At 37.7% G+C, this 27,026-nt stretch overlaps 1 protein-coding gene across 1 annotated transcript in view; it reads left to right on the forward strand.

The window, feature by feature from the left end:
• LOC136866665 (transforming growth factor beta receptor type 3) overlaps positions 1-27,026 on the forward strand; it is a 310,806-nt gene that overhangs the window by 174,166 nt on the left and 109,614 nt on the right. Inside the window, exon 13 of the mRNA XM_068227001.1 lies at positions 3,754-3,892. Within this exon, the coding sequence (XP_068083102.1) occupies positions 3,754-3,892 (139 nt within the window). The remainder of the gene's footprint in view (positions 1-3,753; positions 3,893-27,026) is intronic.

Consider the following 27,026-nt stretch of genomic DNA (forward strand, 5'->3'; position numbering starts at 1 on the left):
GCCAGTGTTGCCAACTTATATTTTCAAAATCCGCTAAATACTACTAAAAATCCGCTAAAATTCCGCCAAGAAAGCCGATCTCAAATAATGAGCAATGAAAATGAGCAATAATAATAATAATAATAATAATAATAATAATAATAATAATAATAATAATAATAATAAAAGTAAAAATTACAAGATACAGAATAGAAGATCTGAAGTTCAATCAGCAGACTGTGAATGAATACCAGAACAGGATAAATAAGATTCAAAGTCACAGTTGGACTGAGATGGCAACATCAATACAGCAAGCAGCGGAACAAACAATCCTACGAAGTAAAAAGAAGAAACATCCGTGGTGGAATGAAGTTTGCGAAGAAGCACTACAAAGAAGGGCTCAGACATGGAAGAAATGGAACTCAACTAAGAAACCAGAAGACTGGGAGGCATTCAAAGCACAAAGGAAAACAACAGCTAAAACCATAAGAGGTGAACGGAAACATTATGACACACAGCAACTAAAGAAACTAGAAGAAGATTTTGTGAAAAACAATACACGTAATTTCTACCAGACATTCAGGAGGAACTTAACAAGATACAAACCGCCAACCCTATGCTTCAAAGATGACGAAGGAAATCTAATCACTGGAAATGAACAGAATTGCCAACACCTTGCAAATTATTTCCAGAAACTACTGAACTGTAAAAAACCTGAGGAAACTCTAATGTTTGAGAAACCCAAGAACCAGACACCGGACTCAGAACCACCTAATAAAGAAGAAATCAGGGGAATAATAACAGGACTGAAGAACAATAAGACGTCAGGTGAAGATTCAATAGTTGCAGAGTTATTGAAATATGCCGGAGAACACTTAGTGACTCAGCTAGAAGCACTGTTTGAGGAGATTTGGCAGACAGAGAGCATCCCAAAGGAATGGAAGACATCATTAATACACCCGCTGCACAAAAAAGGAGACAGAACAAACGTTAACAATTACAGAGGAATATCATTGCCACCAGTTGCTTCTAAAATTCTATCCAAGGCACTACAAAACAGGACTGAAGGGATAATAGAAAAAGAACTTGGTGAATACCAAGCAGGATTCCGGAAAGGGAGATCATGCAGCGAGCAAATTTTCAACCTAATCTCCATAATACAACTACGTGCACTCACAGCCAAAAATCTAGTGATTGTATTTGTGGATTTTAAGAAAGTCTATGATTCAGTCGACAGAGCAACCGTGATAAGCACGTTAGAAGAGTTTGGGATAGATAAAAAAACTAGAAATTTAATCAAAGAAACCATCACTGACACTACATCACAGGTTAAGTTTATGGGTATGTTGTCAAAACCATTCAAGATCGAAACAGGTGTCCGACAAGGGGACGGGATGTCACCACTCCTGTTTAATGTTATACTTGAAAAAGTGGTTAGAAAGTGGAGGAAGAGACTGACAGAATTAGGGGTGGAAAATGGAATATCACTGGGAAGATCTGGAGTCAAAATTGACTGTCTAGCATTCGCAGATGATATGGCAATACTGGCAGAAGACATTGAAACACTTCAAGAGACTGCTGTAAAGACGGGACTTCAGATATCCTTCGAAAAGACGGAACTAATGATTCAGGACAAAAAGGATCCGACACAAAATATTGTCTCCAAATATGGAACAATTAAAAGAGTACAGAAGTTTAAATATCTAGGGGAATGGATAACCCCAACAGGACTACCAGGAATAGCATTACAGGAAAGGGCAAGAAAGATGGGAAACAGCATACCAGTTATGTCGAAATGTCTACAATAAAAAATCAGTTTCATACACTGCAAAAATCAGGCATTACAACACTGTCATCGAACCAGAAAATCTATATGCGATCGAATGTATTCCACTGAACAGGAAGGGCTTACTAGAAAACATTGAAAAGACAGAAAGGAAGATCTTGAGGAAGATACTAGGGCCCAGGAAAGTGGGTCAAGAATTTAGACTGCGACCAAATGAGGAACTATACAAAAGGACCGAAAAAATCACAACATCCTTCAAGAAGAGAAGACTCTGCTTTTACGGACACATTAAAAGAATGCCACCAGAGTGAACAGCCAAGAGAATTCTGGAATACATGGAGAACAGGAAGACACAAACTAGCTGGCTTAAAGGGGTCAAGGAGGATATGGAGGAAAATAATATATCACAGCAGGTAGTATACAACAGACAGGAATACAGAAAAATCATGAACAAAATTAAGGGATTCCAAGATCAAAGTAGCAAAAAACGGACCGGCAACAACTGGTCACGAGAACGTAAAGAAGCCCACTCCGAAAGGATGAAGAAGTACTGGGCCGATCGAAAGAGGAAGAACCGTAAATGAATGATGCTTAACGTGGTCCATAGTAGACCCATTCGAAAACAAGAAGAAGAATAAAAGTAAATGTCTGCACTCACCTAATCTGTGAGTTTCACTGGGATTAACACGTGCCTGCGAGCCGGCGAGCTAAAACTTGTAGGCGTTTTACTGCCGGGTGAAAACTAGGAATCCCCTAAGTCAAGGGCCACACACAGAACAGGCTACTTCATAAAACGGTTTTCCTTCATTGCATAAATATAAATGCTACTCTCTCACAGTTTCATTATCTGTCGTCATTCATCAACTAAGAGATGGTTAAGTTAATAAATTTCATTATTCGTCCGTATTGAACCAAGATTACAATTTATTAAAATTTGTATCCACCTTATTCAGTACATTAAAATGTTATTAAGATGAAATTACAACATATATTTTATCAGAACTAGTTTCAGCGCCTTATTTTGCATCATCATCGGCTGATATACATTTTAGGAAACATTGGCAAACACATAAGTTTATCTACGTCACATAAAACAAATTTTAAAAAATATATTAAAATTTTAAAAAACATATTAAAATTTGTTTTATGTGACATAGATAAACATGTGTGTTTGCCAATGTTTCCTTAAATGTATATCAGCTGATGATGATGCAAAATAAGGCGTTGAAACTAGTTCTGATAAAATATATGTTGTAATTTCATCTTAACAACATTTTAATGTATTGAATAAGGTGGATACAAATTTTAATAAATTGTAACTAAGAGATAGGTACCCATTCCCCACGTATTACAAATTTATGATACTATGATCTCATAACATCAGATCCAAATTATGTGTTTTCCTCATGTGACTGCTAGCTCCTGACAAGAAATACGGAATAGCTCGGAGACAGACTGGAGTACAAATTTGAATTTAAAAAATGTAAAATGGATCAAACACTAAATTCCACTATAATAATTCTAGAAATCTGCCAAAAATTCCGCTGCCCGCTAAATGATTTATTTCTCCGCTGACAGTCTTCTAATTCTGCCAAATTTAGCGGAAAATCCGCTAAGTTGGCAACACTGCTCCCAGCTTGAGCTCAAAGGGCTAGTACTCTGTTGTGAGCTGCTCAGCTCGAATTGTTTATTGGAATACAGAAAAAAATGTAAACATGAAATAACCTTTGCTTATCAGGTTAACATTATTAAGAGTATTTATTATAATATCATTAAGTGATTATTTTACATTGTTTAGTGCATTTAATGATATTAAAGAGCAAGAGTGTACTTAATGAGAAGCCTTGTTAGTCTCTGTGTTCTGGTATTCATTAGGTTGAATATATGTACAAAAGTAGAACATTTCATTGTAGACCCAGTAATTTCTCTGTTTTAATGAACACACACTTATAAATTTCATGATGAAACTTTTTGGTTACTTTTTTCAGTGTGTGGACTCAAAACAGTACTGCTCAAGCAAGAGCCTGCGGCCCTACTTGGACAAGGCAGTGTCCACTGCTCAGCAGCTTGCTACGCAGGGCCCACTTCTGCCAGTACTTCGCCGTCGCAAGGTGTCTAGTTCGCTAGGTATGTACCCAAAAGAAAAATATTTTTAATAAATAATGTCAGAGGATGAGTGCCTGCCAAAAAAAAAAAAAAAGGGTAGGTAGAGTAGTTTTACTAGAAAGAAACTATTCTACATTAGATTAGATCTTGATGAGCCTGAAATCTTATGTATGTATTTTCAGTGATGAGGAAGATATACCATAGTTCTGCTATACAAAATTATTATAATATTATTATCATTTTAAAGATAAAATGCCCGCCCCGTGGTGTAGGGGTAGCATGCTTGCCTCTTACCCGGGTTTGATTCCTGGCCTGGTCAGGGATTTTTACCTGCATCTGAGGGCTGGTTCGAGGTCCGCTCAGCCTACGTGATTACAGTCGAGGAGCTATATGATGGTGAGATGGTGGCCCCGGTCTAGAAAGCCAAGAATAACGGCCGACGGGATCCATCGTTCTGACCACACGATACATCGTAATCTGCAGGCCTTCAGGCTGAGCAGCGGTCTCTTGGTAGGCCATGGCCCTTCACGGCTGTTTCGCCATGGGGTTTGGTTTAAAAAAAAGATAAGACCTGTTTCTTTTAAAGTGTGGCAGCATATATCACATAAATTTTAGTCTGACGTCACCATTTTTAGTTTCATTTCACAAATTGTTTCCTTATTCATTAGTCATCATTATTTTGTCCTTTACCTATTAAGGCATTTAACTCAGTGAAATGATTGAGGGCATTTAAGGTCTTCTTTTCTGACTAAAGTGTTTCAGTTGACCTGTCTGTATTTTAATGACTGAACGATGAAATTGCATTCCATATTCAGTTAAAATCTTTGCTATGCAGCACAATTTGTTCTGCTTTCACCTTCACAGTGAGTGGCTAAACTCCCAAAACATGCTTCATTGAGTGCCACTATATATTTCTGACTATTCTATATGCGTGTGTGCATTTCACCAGTTCCAGACTACATGATAAATAACTAGAGAGGTGAATATCTATGTCTATGTTGAATGTTGTGGTGTTAAATTATTTATTTTGTGAACTATGTTGCTTTTAGGTCTCAGAATAGTATGTTCTGTAATCCAGGACTGAAGTTTGCTCCATATGTTGTTCACACCTGTATAAATGAAATCAGTCAATACCTGTATTCTTTTAGCAACAACATATCTCAGAAGCTATTATTTTGTGAAAAAGGGTTCCTCTTGCTCTGTTAATTTTCCATTTCATACTCTTACGAGGGAAGTACCCCAGCTCGAACTGCTAAAACCGACTGGAAGTGCGTTTAACATACGAAGATATATCTGTTCTACTACCCATCAAGGGCATTTATCTGTACAACCCTGCGTTAGTGTACGATCAATGTTTGGAAGTTACGGTGTACAAAGATTGTAGAAACACAATTCGCAGCAGAAACTACCGTGCAACAGGCACTTTGGACCATTATAGTAACAAGAAACAGATGTGGTGCAGTATCTTCTGGCAAAAGGTTGAACACGTGCTTGTAACAAGAACACATGCAGTACCGTGTTGAAATAGTCATCTTTCCCACAATAGGAGATACTGTGTTGTCCTGTACTCGATGTCAAAGTGTAAATGTGGAGTTTCAATGAAATGATTAAAACACAGCGGAATGGAACAGTATGCACACTTAAAGAGGGAAACATGTAGACATACTACATTATTTACAATGTTCCCGCATTGCAATCGTCCAAACTCAAATGCAACGGTGACCACATTATCAAACAAAGCAACAGGAACATCCACATCATAACCTGCTCTTTGCTAGGCGTACGTTAACATAGGTCTGTATCTCGATGCAGATAGTTGGTTGTAGATGACAGAGTGAAGACGGATGACGAAGTATCGATCATGTAACATGGACTGCGTGGTATCTATTTGCAAATGTACAAAATCAACAAGATGTCTGACATAGAGCTTGTATTGCCTAAAAAAATATACATCCAGAGGTTGACAGTATTTGGTTGTGTTTGGTGGCAATATCTTTAATGTAATATCTTTATTTGGAAAACATTCTTCAATGATGCTGTAGTCTTTGTGTCTTGACCAGGAATCGCAAAGTAATAGACCCCTCTCACCAACATGTTCATCGAGGCCCGAATTAAAGAAGGTTTTCATATGTGCTTTAATCATTTTTCCACTCTTACTCGCTTCATCATGGATGTTCCATGGACACATTGCTGTCAGTTTCTTTGCAACCTGCGGACCAAACGTTCCATCCTTTTCCTGCAGACAAATGTAAAGCTTGTTCGCTAATTTGCCATTCATGGACACAGCCACATCAATTGTGTAATTATGCCTAGAACTATTCACAGACTGTACCAGACCAACTGTTGATTTTTCCCCTCTGTTTGAAAGTGTTGGAGAAGACGTTAGTTCATAAAAAAATTGGCTCTGATCACTATTCCACACACATTCCTTCATTTATATTCCCGTCTTGAATAAACATGTTCAGGTTTGCCAGAAATGTTTCTGCTGTTTGTATAATAACATGCTCTTCTTTAGTCTCTTTGCGAGCCTTGAACATAGTGATATGTCTGGACGAAATATTATATTCGTCTTTGAAGGCCCTGACAAAATGGAATGAAGCTTTAAAATTGTCCAGAGAAACTGCTCTAGCAGCCTCCAGAGCCCATGCTTGAATGTGCCAGTAGTGGACCACTGATCTATTATCTCTAGCTCTGTCAAATTGTGCTTTTACAGACTCTTTTAAAGCTTTCAATTTTAATGTTTTGTTTCCCGTGAACAGACCTGGGTCTTGCCTTTTGCGCGTCACATAATGTAAAATTACCTTGCAGCTTGATTTCGACCTAATGCAGCTATAACGCTTCATTAGTTTCTGATAAGAATTGTAACCGCGATTATAATAATCCTCATAAATGTTGTATAATGTTCGGTCATCAGTACTCCATATCACACTTGTTCGTACATGTTTTGGGGGTGAAGGAGCGAAATCACTGTCACGTGTAGTTCCTTCCATTGCTGGATTGTCGGTACGGTTGGAACCCTCACACTTGTGCTGTTTTTTCTACGCCATCCGCCTCACAGTCACCATTACTTTCCAATGTGTCAGTATATAATTCTGTTACAAATCCATTGTATTTCTGCGTTATGATATCATATAACATGCATGCAAATAGCCCATCCTCCCCGCCACTTACATCTTCACTATCCAGTGTGTAGCGTCGGCATACCAGCAACTTCACAACATTCACAGGGTTGATTGGCTTCCACCTACTCATGTCGGATATCTGCGTGTGCACTATACTACGACACACTGCAACTGACTAACAGGCATTGCGTGTACAGCTCCAATGCAGTGCGGTTTGTGCACTGACAGTCAGATGGTGCTGGCGACCGAACATGTACTTTTACAGATGAATGGCCTTGATAGCTATTGACATAGGTACAACTGTATACTTTAAGCCCACTTTCTGTCGGTTTTAGCCGCTTGAGCCGGGGTACTTCCCTCATTAGTAATAATTCTGAAAAGATTGATACTGTGTTGTGTAGAAATGAAATCTCATACATATTGTACCCTGTTTACTCACAATATGTACCTAAAGGTTCGTTTACACTGGATATACACGTGCATGATTAACTGGTGATGCGAGCTTGCACAAGTGGCTCGCATGTGCGTGAAGTGGTTATGCTGTATGCAACACTGTTTCAAGTAGGCTTCCAAAATGGATTCATCGGACGACGAGAGTTTTATAATGGAAAACAGCATTTTAAAGCTTTTGGCTATGGATTGAGTTGTATAAGAGAAGAATGGGTGAATGAACATTTTACGGTTAGAAAAGAAGACGGAGAATACAAACTTATTTTTTACTGATCTACTCACACAACCAGAAAAGTTCTTTGGGTATTTTTGAATTGTACCTTCAACATTTCATTACGTCCTTGAAGAAAATAACTCCATTAATCTTCAGACAATCAGGTCAAATTTTAGGAACTGTGTGTCTCCAGAAAAGCTCTTTGTTACATTGAGGCGAGCTTAAAGTTTTACAAAAATGTACCTACATCCTTTTAAACAAGCTGGTCTTTTAAATTTGTATATGAAGGAATTTTATTTAACTTTCAAATATTAAAGCATTACTATTATTAAAGCAGTACTATATATGAGAATGACTACAAAATTGAGAAATAGTATACAAAATAAAAAAAACTAAGATATTCAAGTATTTTAATAAAATGTTTTAGAAAGGTAAAGGCACTTCGCAGCTTCAATTGACGAGCAGCACTCTTGCGTTTAGAAACAAATTATTTTGTTTCATTGAGTTCGAGGTGCAACGACGAGCTTACACGCGCGTCCAACGTGCGCACATTGTAAACACCCGCCAGCAAGATTCTAGTTCTTTTCATCTTCATCAGATTAGTTTGTTTCTTGGTGCAAGCTTGCGCAAGCTCGCACCACCAGTTTACTCGTGCAAGTGTACATCCAATGCAAACTAACCCTACCATCGAATGGCCTATTTTTTCACTTCCTACTTCAAGACCGACGTGGCTGAGTGACCATAATTCGGTCAACTTGAAATTAATAAGAAAGGTCTTTGTTTCAGACAGGTGCATGCTCTTTACTAAGACTCTTTAACAGTCATGAGCAGCCTACAGTGTTGTACTCAGAAATGTGATCCAAATTTAACCAATTCAAATCATAATAAAATGTTGAAAATTATTGACTCTGAAATCTGATACTCCCAGCAGTGGGACTTAGGGCATAGTTCAAAAACATTATGAAATTTAAACTTTATTGAGCTCATCCCAGGTATTTCTGGGATTGCTGGAGTCACTCTGGCTCACTTTGGGTTTTGGCTTCATTTGGGGTTCACCGACTGATTGCAAAATTTGTTAGTGTGTTTTACATATGTGATTGTGCTGTCTTTCGTGGCTGAGTTTTTTTTAAATGACAGTATTTCCACTAAATTCTTAAGTTTAGCTGTGAAAAAGACGACAGCCATCTTGTTATAGTTTCTTGTTTGTCGCTAATTGTAAAATATCTCCTTGACCTTTTCGAAAGGTATACTGTGTTAGTTAACACCACCTAGGTGTCCTTTACACCAGTTACGGAACGGTAGCCATGTTTTGTTAGTACTCAAGCGTTGTGTATTTCCAATATGATATTCAATGTTTAAGTTAGTTATTCTTTGTTATTGTGTGTGTCAGATGGAAAATAACGAATGGTTGCCTGTCGTCTATGTAGGAAATCAGGTGACACTAGATCCAACGTATCACTTCTCTGTGAGATATGCCATTCATGGATTCATGGAATTTGTGCTGACATCTCTGATGTGGAAATTCAGGTTCTTACTAGTATTTCTGACTCTTGGCTGTGTCCATTGTGCGAATTACTAAGAAATTTGTAAACTTCTTCCATAGTTGGCACCGAGTTAATAAAACTGTCCTCTCTGCGATAAATTTGTTAAAGGTACGAGAGGTCTTCGTATTCAGTGGTCCAAAACTCATCCCGATAAGCCTGTTGGAGGAGATAGTACAATAACGACATCACGGGATTCTTTTTTATGAGGAACTGGCTTCATGTAAGGATAATATACGTATGTTACATTGTATTCCCAATGGTGCTAGGTATTTTGTTGTCGAAAATTTATGTCATGTAATAGAGAGTTGCATTTCAGATAATACTAAGGACTGCTGGAGAGGTCTCCTGCTATTTGCTTGTATTGCTCTTCGGGTCCCTGATAAATCTCCGAAATATAGAGCTCCAGCTCTTGTAACTAGTATTAAACTTAACTTAAAGGAATTTAAATTATCACTTCTCATGAAGTGATACTACTAATCAAAAGTACATATTGTAGCATATTTTATTGATCACGTCTATTCTGAAGTTCAGTTTTTGAAGGTGTGGTCTGCGGGTTAGAATTCACCCACGGTAACCTCTGCCTTTTGTAAAAGGCGACTAAAAGGGAACCGAGTGGCCACCGGTATAAGTGGCTCACCTCAAGGTCGTCAACAGCCTTCTCTGAGGGTGGATGAACGAATTGAGGTCAGGGTACTCTCTTGTCCTTGGGGTGAGAAATTGCCCCTAACAGGAGATGAATCGATACATATTGGTCAACGGCATAGAATGGAGAAGGCAATGGGAAACCACTCCATTAAATATTCTAAGGATATTCCAAGTAGAATGCAACCATGGAAGCTGACATTAATGAGGAAACATTAACTACTGATCATGGATTTCGGAACCGAAGATCTGGCAGGAGAGGTATGAGGGCTTCTCAAGTCATTAGCAAGCAAAATCCCTCTAAAACCGCCATGAAGATGGGAACATGGAATGTACGAACACTATTGAAAGCAGGAAAACTGGATGAAGTGACAGTTCAATCAATGAATCACTACTGATCTGCATTTAGGGTAGTCGCTCAGGTGGCAGATTCTCTACCTGTTGTTTTCCTAGTCTTTTCTTAAATGATTGCAAAGCAATTGGAAATTTATTGAACATCTCCCTTGGTAAGTTATTCCAATCCCTAACTACCCTTACTATAAACAAATATTTGCCCCAATTTGTCCTCTTAAATTTCAACTTTATCTTCATATTGTCATCTTTCCTATTTTTAAAGACCACTCAAACTTATTTGTCTACTAATGTCATTGCATGTAATGAACTGCATAGCATCCAGACAACTTTCACTTAAATCTTTCTCCTGTGACTGTACATAGTTTCTTAACATGGTGTTTATTTTATATCTCAAGTTTTAATGTATTGTACATAGTGTCTTAACGTGGTGTTTATTTTGTATCAAGTGTTAATGTATTCTTTAAACGTTAAACATTGTTTCATAAGACTGAGAGTGCCTAACCACATGATAATTATTTTAACAAGTGCCAACACCAGATATCTTACAAATTATTTCAAAGACTTTTTCAAGAACTCCACTAAATCTTGTTTACCTGTCAGTAAAGGACCGTCACATTGTATTTTTAACTCGTACTACTATTTTAGGTATATAATGGTTTAATATGAATGTATTGGGATCCTGATGACAATTGATTTTGAGGCTGAGAGATAGGCTGATGATGCCCACAACAATGTTCCAATTTAAGTGTCATGCTTGAGTTATAAACATTCTCACAAATGTATTGTATTGAATAGGTTGACCACTTCAATAAACTTAATTGTTTCAAATTTATATACTAAAGTCATTCCATGCCATCTCTCCACTGACAGCTCGGAACATATCGCTTATAAAATAATACAAATATTAATTTGCTTTCCACCTATTCAATACAATAAATACAATAAATATGAGAGTTTTTACATGTAACATACCGCTTAGTCGAGCAGCTCATATCCTTTCTCCCAATTCTCCCCAGCCCACACTTTGCAACATTTTTGTAACGCTACTCTTTTGTCGGAAATCACCCAGAACAAATTAAGCTGCTGCTGTTTGGATTTTTTCTTCTTGAATCAAGTAATTCCGGTAGGGTTCCATATATTGGAACCATACTGTAGTTGGGGTCTTACTAGAGACTTATATGCCCTCTCCTTTACATCCTTGCCACAACCCCTAAACACTCTCATAACCATGTACAGAGATCTGTACCCTTTATTTACAATCATATTTATGTGATTACCCCGATGAAGATCTTCCCTTTTATTAAGACCTAGGTACTTACAATCATTCCCATAAGGAACATTCACTCCAACAACATAGTCATTCAAACTGAAAGGACTTTTCCTATTTGTGAAACTCACAACCTGACTTTTAACCCCATTTATCATCATGCCATTGCGTACTGTCCATCTCACAACATTATCGAGGTCATTTTGAAGTTGCTCACAATCTTGTAACTTATTTATTATTTTATACAGAATAACATCATTCGCAAAAAGCCTTACCTCTGATTCTACTTCTTTACTCATATCTTTCATATATAAGAAAACATTAAGGTCCAATAATACTGCCTTGAGGAATTCCCCTCTTAATTATTACAGGGTCAGATAAAGCTTCGCCTACTCTAATTCTCTGAGATCTATTTTCTAGAAATATAGCCACCCATTCAGTCACTCTTTTGTCAAGTCGTATTGCACTCATTTTTGCCAGTAGTCTCTCATGATCCACACTATCAAATGCCTTAGACAGGTCAGTCACGATACAATCCATCTGACCTCCTGAATCCAATATATTTGCTATACCTTGTTGGAATCCTACATGTTGAGCTTCAATGGAATAACCTTTCCTAAACCTGAATTGCCTTCTATCGAACCAGTTATTAATTTTGCAAACATGTCAAATATAATCAGAAAGAATGCTTTCCCAAAGCTTACATGCAAAGCATGTCAAACTGACTGGCCTGTAATTTTCAGCTTTATGTCTATCACCCTTTCCTTTATACATAGGGGCTACTATAGCAACTCTCCATTCATTTGGCATTGCTCCTTCATGCAAATAATAATCAAATAAATACAGTACTTCAGATATTGTACTATATCCCAACCCGTTGTCTTTAGTATATCCCCTGAAATCTTATCAATTCCAGTCGCTTTTCTAGTTTTCAGTTTTTGTATCTTATTGTAAATGTCGTTATCATAGGTAAATTTTAATACTACTTTAGTATTAGTGACCTCCTGTAACTGGACATTTTCCGTGTGACCAACAATCTTTACATACTGCTGACTGAATACTTCTGGCTTTTGAAGATCCTCGCATGCACACTCGCCTTGTTCATTAATGATTCCTGGAATGTCCTTCTTGGAACCTGTTTCTGCCTTGATGTACCTATACATACCCTTCCATTTTTCACTAAAATTTGTATGACTGCCAATTATGCTTGCCATCATGTTATCCTTAGCTGCCTTCTTTGCTAGATTCAATTTCCTAGTAAGTTCCCTCAGTTTCTCCTTACTTCCACAGCCATTTCTAACTCTATTCCTTTACAATCTCCATCTCTTTCTTAGTCTCTTTACTTCTCTGTTGTAATATAGTGGGTCTTTACCATTCCTTACTACCTTTATCAGCCATGTGGTACTGCCTAATAGTTCTACTTTTAAGACCTTCTTTTCTATCACATGTACTTTTAACTACGTCAAAAACAGCTTCGTGATCACTAATACCATCTATTACTTCGGTTTCTCTGTAGAGCTCATCTGGTTTTACCAGCAATCACGTCCAGAATATCTTTCCTCCTGGAAAAGTTAGGTTCTCCATGTTTACTGGATTAGAACTGTTACTTACATGTATGCCTAGATGTTGTATATATCCTCCTGTTCTTCTAGTGTTATATCTATGTGGCAGAGGTGGTGTGAAACATGTAGGTGGAGGGGCATGGGAACCCAGGGGAAGGGGGGTTAGGTGGAGCTTTATGCGTCAGCTGTTAAAGGAGGGGAGCCACTCTGATTGGCCGGAGTGGGCCTGATGTTTGGAGAGCTGGAACCTATAGAATTGAATATATGAGGGGACTTTATTTGTTCTAACTGTATTCAACAAATCGGGTGTCAATTCATGTAATGAGCTTTTATACGTCTGTGACATCATTAAGATTTTTATTTTTGTTATTTATCTGATCCAAGAAAATATATAAACTTTCTAGTTCATTTAAGAATTTACCTTTTCTCATGTTCTTAATTAGTAGAAGTCCGTTATAGCGAGAATTCACAACAGCGAAAACTTCACTCGCTATAACGGATTGTCGTTATATCCGATTTTTGTATAAAAGTAGGAAAACCCTTCATGCACATTAAAATCGGTATGAAACGGCAATCAGTTTGTTCAAAACTTGTGTTTCTGCAGATGATGTCCACACTACAGCTTACGTGTTTGTTATTTTTCGTAATCCGATACTAGGTGAAAGTGTATGTTTAATTTATTTCTGAAAAAAATATAGTACCGTATTTCTCCAAATCCAAGATGAACCCCACTTTTCCCTTCAAAAAATTTAAATCAGGCTCAAAAAGAAGTGTGTAAAATCATATGAATGCCTTGTTGTACAGTAGGCCTACACATTTTAGACTATTTTTAAATGCCGAACGTTGATTTTCGTCACGCCGTTTTTTCTTTCTTTTTGCGGCTGCACAATTATTCTTTATTTCCGCGGGTTTAAGGGCCATTAACTTAACATTGGCATCATAATACCGAAGAGAACTCGTTGAAAATTTTCCGGCAATACCTATTCCATGCGTCTCTACAATACAACGATCCATCAGGAAATTATTCTTGCTATCTATAAAAGTGTTACTTTCACACAGCGTCAGATATAACTGGCTACCGCTACACGCACGCCTCGCTTGTCGGGTTCGGCCAAATTCAGCGGCTAGCGATGTATAGGCCTAATCGCGAACGTTGAAAGTCAACGAACGAGTTTATTGCGCCACGGTATGGCTATTCCGCCCTTGCGTTTTTCGTGCACATACCTCACAATTTCACCTTCGACTTCTTTAAAGCGTCCTTGTTGCGGACCACTGAATGCGTTTTTTGTGCAGTACGCATTTTTTTTAGCTGTTTGTCTTCACGCTAACGTCAAGTATTGGCTTTAGTTAGGCCTATGCCGTATTTTCTTGCGGCTGCACAATTATTCTACATTTCCGAGTGTTTAATAAACATTAACTTAAAATTGGCATCATAATATCGACTAGAACCCGTTGAAAATTTGCCGGCAATACCTTTTCCACGTGTCTTTACAGTACGACTATCCATCACGAAAATATTCCTGCTGTGTATAAAGCTTAATTTTACTAAGCGTCAAGTACAATAGACGCGTTATGACTCTGCCACTGAGTAGCCATGGCTTTTCTAAGAATTTGAAGGGTCGCATGTTTTGATGCCATTCTGCAGATTTGAGAAACACACAGGCACTGCACAACCGGTTGTCGCGGCTAGCGATGTGTAGTAAAGAGGCGGTCGTTTATTGTCAACGAGTTCTGCGCATGTGAAAAGAAGGAGCGTGGTTACCGCGGTAGTTGCTAGTGGTATCCATTAACTTACTGTTAGGCCGCGAATGCCACAACCCTTGAGTTTTCGCATGAGATTCTGAGAAAAAAGTCTTGGATTCGGAAAAATACGGTATCACTCCAGAGATTTATGTGGCAAACACCTCAGCTTTCTTCTTCAAACAGCGTAACTTAACATAACCGTATATGTAGCCTATCATAAAAACATATTTGAAATGCATGTAGAGAAATAACCTCCTCGTGAAAAATTTACATGTAAATAGCCGTGACTAAATGGGAGAAGATAAGAAATATCCTCTGAAATCAGTGATGTACTCTGCCATATCTTGAGGTGTATTACATTCTTACTTAATTATTATTATTGATTTAAGCCCACTAAGGAGCGCTGATGACTAGTTCTTCCTCGATGCTCTTCTTCGTTCCCAATATCTCTTGAGCCCTGCTGATAATTTCTCCCTTCTCTCCTGTGAAAGGGGCTTCCGACTTCTAGGAACTCTAGGTGGTGGGGTCCAAGACTGTACCATAGCACAAAATTTGGAACGATCTTCTATATCAATGTCTGAAATCCCAGCCGAATCCAAGTCCCTCTGTACTTCATTAAGCCACAAGCTTCCAGTCTTGTAGCTTTTAACCAGAGAAAAGATCTTCTTGGTAAGTCTGCTGCTGTCCATTCATTGTAGGTGTCCGTAGAACTTAAGCCTCCTACGTTGCATGCTGGTATTGGCTGATTCTAACTGTCGATACAGCTCAGAGTTCGATTTAAGTCTGTAGGTTCCATCTGGGAGCAATCTCGGTCCATGAATTTTCCTGAGGATACGTCTTTCGGCTTTCTCTAGATCATCCATGGTGCCTTTTTTGTTCATCAGGAGGGTCTCTGAGGCGTACAAAAACTGTGGTCTGACAACAGTTTTGTAATGACAGATCTTAGCATTTTTCGAAATGCACCTCTTATTATAATGGTTGTGGGATAGTTGGTACGCTGCATTGAGTTTGTTACACCTTTCTAGGATGGATGTACCATCTCTACCATTGGGGTGGACCCATTCACCAAGATAGCGGAAGTGATTGACTTTCCCAATCGTTCCATGTATGGTCGTCAAAGGGGGGTTTCCGGGATGCCGAGTCTCAAAGTACTTAGTTTTGTTGTATGATATGTGTAAACCTGCCCTCACCGCTGTCTCGTGCAGGGCTTCAATAGCAATAACAGCATCCTTAGAGTTGTTGCTTAGGATTGCAATGTCATCTGCGAATGCTAGGCACCTGATCTCAATCTTTCGGGTCCCAGCTCCAATGGTAACTGGTTTGATTTCTAGATTCCTCAGTGTACATTCCCAGTCCTTGATGACTTTATCAAGCACTAGATTAAACAGAATGGGTGAGAGGCCATCACCCTGTCGTACTCCAGTTTATATCTTGAAACTCCGAGATAGTTCTCCCCTGAACTTCACCTTAGATGTTGTATCCGTAAGAGTCTGTTGGATGAGGCTGCGTGTGTTGTAATCAACACCTCGTTCTTGCAGTACGGAGAAGAGTGTCTGGCGGTCGATGGAATCATAAGCTTTTTTAAAGTCGACGAAAACCACAGCGATGTTCATACTCCTTACTTGTTTTAGTTGGAGAATGGTTTTTAGGTTGAAGATCTGCTCGGTACAGGACCGTCCCCGCCGAAATCCTCCTTGATATTCACCAATCGTTCGATCACATTGGCTTTCTACATTGTCCAGTAAAATCCTTGACAGCACTTTGTATGCTACTGACAGCAGAGATATCCCTCGGTAGTTGTTGACATCCCTGCGGTCACCTTTTTATGTAAAGGGTGTATGATAGCTGATTTCCAGTCATCAGGGATCCTGCCAGTCTCCCAGCAGTCGATCAAGATCTGGTGTATGGCGTCTGTGATCGTATTTCCACCTGCTTTTAGAGCTTCCGCAATGATGCCATCTTCCCCGGGTGCCTTGCAGTTCTTAAGATGTCCGATGGCATTAGCAACTTGCCGCTTTGTTGGTGGGTTAGATGGGAGGTGTATCTCTGGAGGGTCTTCAACAGGTAATCTTTCTGTGGGCTCTTCGCAATTGAGCAGCTGCTCAAAGTAGTTTGCCAAAAGTTCCACGTTCCGGCGGTTACAGGTGACCAACTCCCCGACCGTATTCTTAAAGTGAAGACATTGTGGTTTATAACCCGAGAGTTCCTCTTTGAAGGTCCGAAAAAAGTTTCTGGTGTTGTACATTTTGAATTCTTCATCTAACTTCTCCAGTCTTGACCGATCGTAAGATCTTTTCACACATCTGATGGTCTTACTCGACAGTTTCCGCATTATTCTGAAATTTTCCCAGTCTTCCTTTCGGTTAGTCGAGTACCACTTCGTCCACGCTGCGGCGCGCTCATCAACTGCAAGATCGCATTCAGTATTCCACCATCTATGTCGTCTCTTCCTTCGAGGTTGTCCGAGGTTATTGGTCGTTTTGCATATGGTGGACTTCAGTTGGTTCCAATCTTTCATATCTTTCTGCAAGATGTCAGTTGCAAAACGTTCTTTATTCTCCGACAGGAATTGGGGATCAATCCTTAGTGGAACTGTGGTAGAAGGTATATTTCGTTTGGACAGTAATCTGGTCTTTATTTGTTTGAAGAAATGGTCAGAATCAACATTCCAACCTTTACGAACTCTGACATTCATGATCTCTTTCCTGCATTTTACACTGATTGCAACATGATCGATTTGAAATGATCCTATAGCTGCGTTCGGTGATTGCTAGGTGGTCTGGTATTTTGGCTTTCTGGGGAAAACTGTGGACATGATCTTCAACTGATATAATCTACACAGTTCAATTAAGCGCTTGCCGTTAGTGTTTGTTCGTCTATGTGCTGAAGGCCCCAGTATATCTTGGTACTGTCGTTCTTTTCCCAGTTGAGCGTTGAAGTCACCTACGAGTATTTTGACATGGTGACCGGGGATCTTACTGATCTCGTCTTCTAGCGTCTGCCAGAAACTTTGGGCCTTTTTAGGGTTCTTCTTATTGTCATCATTAACTGGAGCATGTGCATTTACAATAGAGTATCCCTTGTTGCCACATCTTAGAGATAACACAGAGATGCGTTCGCTAGCTGATGTAAATCCAATGACAGAATCCATTATATCACGTCGTACTAAAAAAGCTGTACCAAAAACGCTGGAGCCATATGTGTTCTTAGACGCTGGTTTCCGCTGATTACTCTATAACCTTCTGACTCAAAAGCCACATCATCAGTAAATCGGGTTTCTTGGACTGCTATTATTGCAATTTTGCGCTTATGCAGGATGTCGGTCAATTGCTTGAGTTTTCCGGTCTTACAGAGGGTTTGAATATTGATGGTTCCAAAGTATGTGACAGTTTTGGGTCTCAATAGGTTGGTGATATTGGGGAACTCCGACTTTCCCCGCACGATGACGTCAGGCTCCCCAGAATCCGAAGGCCTGAATGCGCCACCATTGGTGACGGGAGATTGGATACTCCCTGGGGTAGTGACATCTGCGTCGTTGTTTATCATCGTATGCGAACTAGTAAAGAAATTTACTAGGGGTGAAGACTAAACGCCTTCAGGGTTGGCCACTTCGAATCTTATTCAGGAGCGTTGATTACAATGGGGTCGCCATTCCCAAAGGCATTTTAGAGCTACTGCCAGCAATTATTTAGGCCGCCCCTTACATGGGGAACAGACGCCCTTGCAACCGCCCCTGACATGGGAAACAGACGCTGCTGATGCCAAGCGTACTTACATTATTCCCTAAGCACTGGGCTGCCTCTTCTGCAATCTCCACCATTCAGAAGTCCATCTTCTCTGCTGTAGATTCCGTTGAGGGCTTCACTCGTAACCCTGAGCTGGGACCCTTACCAGATGCTACACACCGGGTCAGTGTGCTCTGGGACTCGCATAGGCAGGGGCGCCAATCCCTGGGCAGGGCTACCTCCGAGGAGGGTCCCTACCTGCTACCTGATCTTACTTAATTTCCGTATATAACATTAAAATTAAGATATCGTTTACTTCAGTCTTTATTTTTAACGAGTTAACAACTGCTATCGGCCACGTTATTTACGCATTTATTACGAAAACATGTTATCCTTTTTCATTTCGAGTTTTCTTTAGAGAACAGCAGTCGATGGGTGTTACTAATCAACTCCAACATCGCCTTTGAATGTCAACGAGAGAGCTCGCAAATGCACAAAGTGAAAAAACTATACCGTACCGAAGATGATCGATCGCATTTTGTTGCAAACGTTTCAGTTTTCTTATTCAAACAGCATTACGTATCCGAACTTAATCGTACTATACGTATGATGACAACACACTTCAAGCGCCAGTAGAGAAATTATAACTTTCTTGCTATAAATTTTCATAATAGCCTTTCCGTAATTTAACCAGACGCGACAAAATATAAACTAACCTCTGAAATCAATCCAGCACTCGGCCATATCTCGAGGTGTATCCCATTCTTACTTAATTGCAGTATTTAGCCTCAAAATTAAGCGGTCGTTTAGTCAGCCTTAATTTTTAACTATTTAGCAACCGTTATCGGACACGTTATTTACGCATTTATTACGAAAATATGTTCTCTTTCATTTCTAATTTTCTTTACGGAACAGCTGTCGACGGGTATCACTAATCGACTCTGACATCGCCTTTGAATATCGACGAGAGAAATCGCTAGTGCACATAGCGAGGAAACGATGCCGAAGGTAATCGATCCCATGCAATATCATCACTGTGGTGCATAAATATCGGTAGCAGAAAACGCGCGCACGCTTAATCGCTCGTAATAACGGATGCGCCAATGATAGGGTTCTCGCTGTAATCGAAGGACGATACACAGTTCAATATAGGAATTTTGAAGGGACAGAAAAAAGTCGTCGCTATAACGGAGTTCTCGTTATATGCCGTACTTGCTATAGAGGACTTCTACTGTATTGCAAAAAAGGTCCTTCCGGTCTGTCCGACATATGAAAATCTGCATTGTTAGCATGTCAATCTGTACACTCCGGATCCCGTATATCGGTTATTGCTATGATTGACTTTATTATGATTAAAAAATAAGGTCTGGTTCATGTTGGTTGTTCAGAAACCTAAATTGGAATTATGTTTCTTAAATACATTTGTGATCTGGTGGATAGCTGGGTTATTATAAGTGGAAGAGGCATAATTTATTTTTTAAATTTTGTCTGGCACTAGATTTGTGGACATCCTATTCTGAATTTTATTAATTAGTCGATTGACCATTTAAATCCATTAAGTCTTGCAAGATCTCTTGTGTAGTTTAATTCAATTTTTAAATTTTTAGGGGACATAGTAATTTTTAGAGCTTTATAGATTAAACTATAGAAGGATGCTTGTTTATGTGAAATAGGGTGTAATGATAAGCTATTTATGGTTATTATTGATTATGTAGGCTTTCTGTAGATTGGGAATTCGAAGGGGTTATTTATACATGTAACTGTTATATCCAAAAAGTTTAGTGAACAATTAGTCTCGTCTTCCTTAGTGAATTTCAAGTTGGGGTCAATGTTATTTAAGCTCTCCAAGATTTCATTACTATTGGTGACTTCTTTATCTATAATTACAGATGTGTTGTCCACATACCTTAACCATAAAGTTATACCTTTAATATTTGCCTTTATTTTAGTGTGCTCAATTTTGTCCATAAAAATGTCAGCTAGGATGCCTGAAATTGGGTCACCCATGGCTAAACAATTTTTTTTGTATATTCTTCCACTAAAAGAGAAATAGTTGTTATTCAATACGAATCTTCATAAATTTGTCAATTTCTAATTTGCTAAGACTGCTATGTTTACAGGTATTATCTTAAATAATATTGATGGTTTCATCAGTCAGAATATTACTTGATTTGGATGCAAAATAAACTTATTCAAAACGTCGCAAAAATTAATAGAGTTTTTAAGGGGTTGTTTATTATTAAATACATAATGCTTTTTCAGAAAATTGTGAATGGATTTGGAAACCGTATGTCGGACTGTTACGACAATTAATGATTGGACATATTGGAATATCTATTTTTATGAACCTTAGGCAAGGCTCTTGCCACTAGGATGTTAGGGTTCATGTTGATAAGATTCTGCTAGTCCTGCTCAGTAAAAAGAAAAGTTGATTTCTTAATTAAAGCCTTTAAGTTACGTTGCACTTTCACCAATGGATCTTTACTCATCACAGTCTAATTATCATCATTGAAAAATTCATCTGTTTTTTGGATGTATGTGTTTTTATTTAATAAAACAATTGACCCCCCTTTATCAGCTTCTTCTATTTTTGTTTTTATATTTTTTATTAATGCCTGTTGTCTAGGATCAAACATAGTGTTTATTTCTTTAGTTCACCCAGGTAATTTCTTCTTTCTGACCTTACGTCATTCTGTACTTCATGCGGAAGTTTAGATATGTTCGCCTCTGCCTTTGCTACAGTATTAATAACATCTACTTCTTTATTTTTATTAGGCCAGTTATATTTTGGACCTTTATTTAGAAGTTCTAGAAGTTCTAGAAGTTCCATCTCTCTTTCTGTAAACTGTACATTTCTATCGAAGGGACGCTTCTTACCCTTTGATAGTGATCAATATTGTCAATATGGACCATAATTAAATTCACAACTTATGAACTGTACATTTGTCAGGTTCATTAATGTGGGCATATTAATGTACGTTAAACCATTCTTATAATCATCTGTTCTGTTTTGTTTAAAAGACTGTGTTTTTAGAATCTTGTGGATGCTTCAATTTCTTATCTAGTGCCATTTGGTTTTTATTAAGTAAGTACGTTAATTTGTATTCTATATATAGCTGAATTGAGTACCATTCTAAAGGGGCCAGATCTTGTGCTACTGCAAAATGAACCTTATACAGTTGCAAGTTCAACTGGGTTTTCTTTTTGTACATTGTTTTAATTTCATTGTTCCACCATATCTCGTTCACTTTGTTCTGTGTTCTGTTCTGACTGGAGTTCTTTAAATTCGTTCTTTGTGATGGTTTGAGAAACTTAGGGATCTCACCCATTATTATTTATGATGCACTAAATATGGATTTCACGACTCAAAAAAAATTATATTTTGTACAAATGCTCATTTGTATTCAGTTTGGACACAAATTTTAACTATGGGCAAGATCTTTGGTGACTATATTGGAATTACATGCTTGAAAATATACAAGTACCACACGTCATGGACAGATGAAGCTGCAGCTTGTTTAGAAAAGAATTAAAATTATGTCCAGTTCTGGTTACACTTTATTAGTCTTGTTATTTTAAATACATGTAATACAGAGACACACTGATGATTTTTGTCATAAAACAAAGCTTAACTTCAGAAGCATAGTTTTAAACTGATGTTGATTTTTAATCTATTTTAATCTATTTTAATCTATTTTATCATCAGATGTTTTAATTTAGTCTTGTCCATATTTCAAATGACTTTGTATTCTAGTTTTAGCTTTACAGTGTTAATTGTCTACTTTCTTGTTTCACTTTTTTATTTAATGTTTTTTTAAGTTTAAAATTTAAGTTTGACTAAAGGCTGAAGATGCCCTCTAGATAGGGCGAAACATGTACCATTAATCTATATAGCTGTTTATAAATGTAACCACAGAATAGTGGGTTGTATTTAATAGGTGAAACTGTGAAAATACCTTTGTTATTTCTGATATAAACATACTTTACTCAAATTTGTACTTTGGGCCGATGACCTTCGATGTTAGGCTCCTTTAAACAACAAGTATCATCGTCATCAAATTTGTACTTTCTTCTAATATATCAAGGCATCCCTAATGGAATGTTACATGGTTCCATTCTACTCTAAATTAAGCAACAGTCAATCTCCATAAGCTTTGTTTTATGACAAAAATCATCCGTGTGTCTCTGTATTACATGTATTTAAAATCACAAGACTAAGGAAGTGTAACCAGAACTGGACATAATTTTAATTCTTTTCTAAACAAGCTACAGCTAGCTATGTATTATGATGCAAATTTTATTCATGTAATTTCGTACCAAACTATTTTAAACCACAAGAGTAAGAAAGTGAAACTTTATTTAATGTTTCAGCAGGACTGTAACACAATTTTAATTTGGCAGTCTACAACAACTAAGACTTTCAATTTTAATTTTGTTGTACAACCTTATTTTAACATTCATATGTTTCTGTATCATTGACTTGTCAAGTTTATATATTTTTTGGCTGAAGATGGTCTTATGGAAAGATCGAAACTAGTCCCAACTTAATGTAGCCTTTATATTAATAATGTATTGAATAGGTGGAACCATTCTAGCTTTACACTTTCCAGCTTGTAATTTGTATTTCAATACGGAACAATATGAAACTTATTGCATATTATTCATCATTCTATGCCATGTCTCCACAAATAGCTCGGAACATACAGCTTAGTTGAGCAGCTCATCTCCTTTATCCCAAGTCTTCCCAGCCCAAACTCTGAAACATTTTCAAAGCACTATTCCTTTGTCAGAAATCACCCAGAACAAATTGAACTGCTGTTTCTTTGGACATTTTTCAGTTCTCTGATCAAGTAATCCTGATGAGGGTTCCATACACTGGAACCACTCTAATTGTGGTCTTGCCAGAGATTTATTTGCCATCTTCTTTACATCCTTATTACAACCCCTAAATACCCTGAGATAATCATATGAAGAGATCTGTAACCTTTATTTGCAATCCTGTTTATGTGATTACCCCAATGAAGATCTTTCTTCCTTACATTAACATACAGCAATCCCCATGGAGAACTTTCACCTCATGAATGCAGCAATTAAAACTTTTCCTCTTTGTAAAACTCTCATCCTGACTTTTCACCATTGCCTACTGTCCACCTCACAACATTTTCGAGGTTTTTTGCAGTTGCTCACAATCTTGTGACTTATTTATTACTTTATACAGTATAACATCATCTGCAGAAAGCCTTATTTCTGATTATATGGCAGAAAATTTCTTCATGTTTTATGTGCTTAATTATTTATTATTTATTTATTTACACTGTTTATGCCCACATTGGTGCACCAAAATCAAACCTTTTACAAGTCTTCAAAGAATAAGGTCAGTTTTTAACACTTGACAACTTTTTCCTTTCCAAAAACTTCTTCATTCTGGATGAATATAACATACTGCTTATGCTGCGATGTTTTTAGTGATAGTCTTGTGTACTTGTTGTTTAGAATCTGTTTCTCTTCTTCTCCTTTTCCTACCATTTTTCCCAAACCTGTAGGGTCGCATGTGCGTTGCACATGTGGATTTGGCCCTGTTTAACGGCTGGATGGCCTTCCTGACGCCAACACTAAATGGAGGGATGTAATCACTATTGCGTGCTTCTGTGGTGGTTGGTAGTGTGGTATGTTGCCTGAATACGATGAGGAGAGTGTTGGGACGGACACATACACCCAGACCCCGAGCCGGAAGAATTAATCAGAAGTGATCAAAATCCCCGACCCGGCCGGGAATCGAACCCGGGACCCTCTGAACCGAAGGCCAGTATGCCGACCATTCAGCCAACGAGTCAGACAATCTGTTTCTCTTCTCTATTTTCAATTTGATCTTCAGTAATTTTCAATTCATCTAAATCCATTTGTATTTCTTTAAACCATGTGTTTTTGTTTTACTATTACAAAAGAAATCAAAAAGTTGTTTCAGGAGTCTAGTATTCAGTAAGTGGTATATGTGTCCAAAGAATGCAATCCTCTATTTTTGCATAGTGTCAATGATCTATTCACTTTCCTTGTAAAGTACTGAATTTGGCAAAAGTCTCCACTGGCCATCAATCTTGTGTTTTTTATTAATAGTTGTCCGAAGAATTCTTCTATCGACTTTCTGCAGATTGTCTGTTGTTGATTGGGTATTCAGTTTAAATAATGTTTCACTTTCATATGTTGCTTCTGGCTTAATGACAGAGTAATAATGTCGAAAGTTAGCATTAATCAAAAGAGACGGTTTCTTGTAACTCGGTCAGGTAATTTGTTGTGCTCGTCTCAATTTTTAGTTCTACTATCTGTGGATGCTTTTTTGTTAGCATTCCAAGTTACAATCTCACCAAGGTATTTAAATTTGTCTACAGCCTTTATTTTCTGAGTATTATTTAGCATAATACGTGAAGTGTCAACTTGAAAAGATGGCATAATTTCTGTTTTCTCAAAAGAAATTTTCAACTCAACCATTTCTGCTTCATTAATAATATATTTTTTAAATTTTTGTTTCTGATTTCTCGGGGGTCGGCTTACAGTTGCTGTTGCCTAAGGATAAATATGGTATTCATTCATAGACTGCACAATAATCTGAATAAAAGCAGGGGTGAATAAACATAGGAAGAAATCTATTTCTTGAGAATCATCACCTGATACGTTGTCTGTGTGAGTGAGGGTAATACACCGGCCAGCAACTCAAGAAAGTTTGTCACCATTTGTTAGCAGAGATGGTATTGATTCAAGTTGTCTTCATCTTCTTTACAGATATCACTGTCTGCATCTTCACCATTGCTTTGTGTTCTAAACTCCTCAACTGCACATTCATTATCACTTTCAACTTTCATTACATACCTGCCAACTTTCCCGATTTAGGCGGGAGGCTCCTGATTTTCGACAGTATTTCCCGCCTTACAATAATTCTATTATTTCTCCCGATTTTAGCTTATTCAAACATTTGTTTTCAAATTGTGCCATTTCAGCATTTCACGCCAGTAGCTGGAAGTCCTTCGCTCATTGGCTACTTTCAAATGAAATATAGACGTTTATTAATACGAGAAATGCATGCGAATGTGCCATGTTTATTGAAACCTGTATATCACGATACGTATATCGATCGTAAATTTCTTGTTCTTGCATGCTATGTTAGTGTTCGTTCACATCAGTCTAATTGATTCTAGAGACTAGTTGCTAGATTTGGTTTCTATTTTAGTAATTTAGTGACAGAATTTCAAAGATAGTGACTTGTGACTTTTCTAGAGATTTTAGGAGCCATTTGGAAACACTTCTGGTGAATTTTAATTTATCACTTGATAAAAATAGCTTTGCGCTTTGTATAATCGTGCGGGCGCGTGATGCAATATAGTAATCTATGCATTTGCTAAATAATGGCATCTGAATGCATGACTGATTCACACATATTGAACATGAGTTCATACTATTTTCGGAAGGCTTATCAGAGAACGAACTTCTCATTCACATACTTCCTGTGAAGGAATAGAGATGTGTAATTTTTAGCCTTGTAGTCTCGTATAGCAATAGTCAGGTTTTGAGACAAGTGTTATAATATATATCATAGTACTCCTATATTGCACTTGACATGTAGAATAATAAGCAGTTTTGACCAATTGTATCTCCTGATTTTTCCTGATTTTCATATCAGAATCTCCTGATTTTTGGTTTTGTAAAGTTGGCAGACAGGCCGGTCAAAATCGACAATAAATTAACAAAACATGATGTATCTGATTTTTTAGTATGTTGTTTGGACCCATAGGACTATGTATACCCATGTTTACAACTCAAAAACTTGTGGAAAAATTTTTACACACAAAAAACCGTGAAATTTTTGGACTTGTTTCAGATTCTGCCCTACATCTCCTAATCCATGATTTTTTGTCAAAAGCTACTCTATAAGTTTTATAAGAGCATTCAATTTGTGGCAAATTAAGCCCAACTGTAGGTCAATTGGTTACCGAATTATGGCACATTGAAAATAGGCCAGTTTTTCCAAAAATTGAAAATTTTAGTTTTAGACCTTCTTTGGAGCGAAATTGCGTCGAAATAATTGATCCTACGAGTAGAGCGTGCGGAATATAATTTGTAGGCAATTTAATTAGGTTTAAATTAAGTGCAGAGCGGGGTCTGTAAGCCTCCTTGTTCACTCAAAATCTCAAAAAACCCATAAAAGGTAAAATAGCATTTTTCCGGAAATGTTCCATAACCTTTCCTGTCTTTTGTTTTTTGGTTTGGTAAAGAAAAAGAAGGCATGTAATCATTTAAAAACGGTGAAATGTACTTTAATATAAACATAAGTAATAAATATAAGTAATCAAAAGTACAGTAACTCAATCAATCAATCAATCAATCAATCAATCAATCAATCAATCAATCAATCAATCAATCAATCAAATTAGACACATAGTCAAACTCGTCAACTTATTCATGATGGCCCTGGGCTGTCACTTTCGTTGCTCTCTGCAATAGGTAGTTCTTCGTCTCCTATAGGTAGGTACTCCAGTATTG

The sequence above is a fragment of the Anabrus simplex genome, chromosome 3 (assembly GCF_040414725.1).
Source record: "Anabrus simplex isolate iqAnaSimp1 chromosome 3, ASM4041472v1, whole genome shotgun sequence".
NCBI lineage: Eukaryota > Metazoa > Arthropoda > Insecta > Orthoptera > Tettigoniidae > Anabrus > Anabrus simplex.